This window comes from Myotis lucifugus, unplaced genomic scaffold (genome assembly GCF_000147115.1).
Source record: "Myotis lucifugus unplaced genomic scaffold, Myoluc2.0 scaffold_17, whole genome shotgun sequence".
Lineage (NCBI taxonomy): Eukaryota > Metazoa > Chordata > Mammalia > Chiroptera > Vespertilionidae > Myotis > Myotis lucifugus.
In genome coordinates, this window is record NW_005871065.1 from 9,861,145 (window position 1) to 9,864,525 (window position 3,381).

Below are 3,381 nucleotides of genomic sequence, written 5' to 3' on the forward strand. Positions count from 1 at the left end.
CACACATATGTGGGGCTACCTGGCAAATAAAAGGGTAATATGCTAATTAGACCGAATGTCTTCCGGACATCCTTCTGGACAAAGCCACGGTGGTGGGGGCCAAGGCAGACATGGTTAAGGGTGATCAGACCAGCAGAGGAGGGCGGTTGGGGGCGACCAGGCCCGCAGGGGAGGGTGGTTAGGGGTGATCAGGCCGGCAGGCAGAGGCAGTTAGGGGTGATCAGGCCGGCAGGCAGAGAGGTTAGGGGCAATCAGGCAGGGAGGGGAGCAGTTAGGGGCATCAGGCAGGCAGGCAGAGTGGTTAGGGATGATCAGGCAGGCAGGCAGGTGAGTGGTTAGGAGCCAGCGGTCCCAGATTGGAGAGGGTGCAGGCCGGGCTGAAGGACCCCCTCCTCCCGTGCACAAATTTCATGCACCGGGCCTCTACAATGATTCTTTTTTCTTTTTGACATGTCTAATGTTCTCTATTGTCTTTGCACATATTTTAGGATTTTTCATTGTTTTTAATCCTAGTCTGCAGGGCCATATAAAAAGTTGTAGAGCAGCTAAAGAAACTCTTCTCAGGCAAAAACTTCAGGTGCTCATTCAAATGACAATAAGCTGTGTCTGTTTTACTGAAGCACGTAAATACAGTATGAGTAGGAGCAGAGTTGGACTTTTTCTTAGCGACCTCTTTTTGTGTAACAATCTTTTATTACAAAACAACAGCCTCTGTATCAAAGATCTTTTAAAAATGTTAATTATAATATAAAACACAGCTGTCTTTTCCTTTCTTTTTGTTACTATAATCTTCTCTCTAATGGAGAGCAGCCCTGAAATTACTAATGACTTAGAAAAACAATTTGCTTTTAAAATATTCCCCCCTTCTGTAGCCTTTACTCATCACTGATAGAATTCCTGTAAAATGCAATAAGCAATTATGGAAACCAAGGGTACCAAGCTACAGACACTAATTGTAGGTAAAATGAGCTTTATAATGTGTTTGGAGGTCTAAATAATGGTTTTTAGTTTCGGAGCATGGGTGAAGATAAAAGACCTGACATTCCCAAGCCAAAAAAAAGAAAAAAGCATCCATATGACAACGATTTCCCAAGAGCATCAGACTCCAGCTACTGTAGATACTGTTCTTAAAGTTCATAATAAGTAAAAAGCCTGTTTTAAAACTAAAGTCAGGATAAAAAGAAGAAATTAGTTCCTCATTTTTTAATGCCCCTAAACAGAGTGACTTGCACATTTTATTTCACCGGATATTCTCCAAGCAATGTAAGCTTCTTATTCCCTCCCAAAGGTGCATCGCCAGGACGTTAAGTCTCCCAAAAGTGAAACACATATGTCTCAAGGGGCAACCAGAACAAAGTTGTATTTTTCTTCTTTTTCTTTGTTGAAAGAGGCCAAAGTAAGAATAACTTCACTTACCAGAGCATTAGCATTATGTGGATAGCTGGATATTTATTATTGGAAATAAAAATCAACAGGATCCCACAAAAGAACAATAAAATAAAACCTTCAATTTCTCACGGTGGAAAATAAAAAAAAGCATTTTTTTAAAAACTTCCACCACCCATACATACTCCAGAGATAAATATTAGATGACTTATTTACAAAAGTCCCTGATGGGCTAAACAAATAGCATTTCAGTACTAAAAAAGGCTCACGCGTGGATACCAAACAACCTTAAATAGTAGATTGGTTTTCGCTTCATAAAACTTAGTACTAACCTGATGAATCAAGGAAATTCTGATTTATATACAGTGTACTCTGTGGGTCTGAATTTATCTTAAAAAACTATTTTCAAAGAGCAAAACGAAGTGCTCCCAACTGGCCCAGGCAACCGAGCAAAGGGCCAAGCAAATGGACTGGTTTTCTCTCCGGGAGCATTGGCCTTGGTCCACACCCTGGTACTTACCTGTCCAGAGTTTGAGAATGAGGTGGAAGGATGGAGGGGTTGGGGAAACGAGGAAACTCACATGCTCAAGAATCTCTGGCCGCGGGGATTCGCCCTGTGTGAACCTCGCAGTCCCCACCAAAAACTCTCCCTGGAAATCGTTCATGTCTAAGAGGCCACCCTCTGAGACTCTCCCGAGCCCCGCACAGAGCCCCACCACCTGGCTGGCTCCCCATCGCAGGTCTGGGTGGCGGGCCCTTGCCCTCCCCCCTGCCTCTGCCCACTGACGCGCCCGGACCCTGCGCTCACCGGATGATCACGAACATGACCAGGGAATTTCCCACCAAGCCCACGACGAACACCAACGAGTAGACCGCCGTGATGATGACCGGGATGGCGGGGGAGATGTAGGCGGCTTCCAGCGGCGTGTCCTCGGAGCCCGCGCTGCTGTTGCTGTCGGGCTCGGCCCAGCCCGCGACCCCGCCGCTGCCGTTGGGGAGCAGGCAGGTGCTCGGCGCGCAGGTGGGGCCCGGATCTCCGCGGAAGATCTGAACTGGGGACTCCATGGCTGCAGGTGGAGCGTGAGGACAGGCTGCACCTCCGGGGCTGCGGGAGCGAGAGAATGAGCTGGTCCTGGGGAGGCAAACTTTGCCCGCGTCAGGCTTCGCGCAGGGAGGCCGGCGGGGCTGGGGGTCCAGGGCCCGCTGTTGCCCACCAGGCGGGACCAGGAGAAGGACGCCTGTCACCCTAGGGAACAGGCGCGCTGCTGGGTGCCGGGTGGGGTGGAGAGCTCTCGCTCTTTTTCCCTAGCTCCAGAGAAGCCCCCCTTTCCTAGGCATTGTCCCCTGGTGGGCAGGTCCTCAGCCTGCCGCTCTGAGCCCCCAGGGACAAGAGACCTCGAGTGGAGTGCAGTGTCCTCGCTCCCAAGGACTGCGCCCGCCAAGCCCGAAGCTCACCTCTGGCTCCCGGAGACGCGCGGGGAGGTCCCGAGGTCGCCCTGGCGGGTGATGAACAGCGCGTGCCCGGCTCGGGCTCGGCTCTCAGGGTCGCCAGGCACCCGCGGCACTGCGGAGGCTCTCGGACCCCGCTCCCCGCTCTGCCCCAGGGCCCTTTGCAGCCCAGCGCGGGGCTCCCGGGACTGGCGGCGCTCAGCCGGGCGGGACGCGCGAGTACGTGGCGGGCGGGCGCGAGGGGCGCGCGGGTCGGGCGGGGAGCTCTGGTGGCGCGCTCGCCCCACCCGGGGGCCGCGCCCCGTCCTGCCCACTAACAACCTGCCGAGGGGTGGGGGCTTAGGCCCCGCGCCCCAAACTCGCCTGGCGGGCTCACCCTTCTAGGAAGTTCTCAGACCCTCCCGACAGCCTCATTGGGAGGGCTCTGCAGTCTTCCCACCATCCCAATCCAGGGAGCCGCTGAGTCCTTTACACTGAGCAGTAAGGAAGCAGGTGCCTAGTTAGTGCGAGTATTCACTTGGATTATTCCGGATATGCCCAGAATTT

The 3,381-nt window shown here is 52.7% G+C and overlaps 1 protein-coding gene across 1 annotated transcript in view; it reads right to left on the reverse strand.

The window, feature by feature from the left end:
- OPRK1 (opioid receptor kappa 1) overlaps nucleotides 1–2,967 on the reverse strand; it is a 16,137-nt gene extending 13,170 nt beyond the window's left edge. Inside the window, exons 1-2 of the mRNA XM_006085265.3 lie at nucleotides 2,842–2,967; nucleotides 2,195–2,491 (exon numbers count right to left, since the gene is read on the reverse strand). Coding sequence (XP_006085327.1) covers nucleotides 2,195–2,451 — 257 coding nt within the window. The 5' untranslated portion in view covers nucleotides 2,452–2,491; nucleotides 2,842–2,967. The remainder of the gene's footprint in view (nucleotides 1–2,194; nucleotides 2,492–2,841) is intronic.
- Between the last annotated feature and the right edge of the window lie 414 nt (nucleotides 2,968–3,381).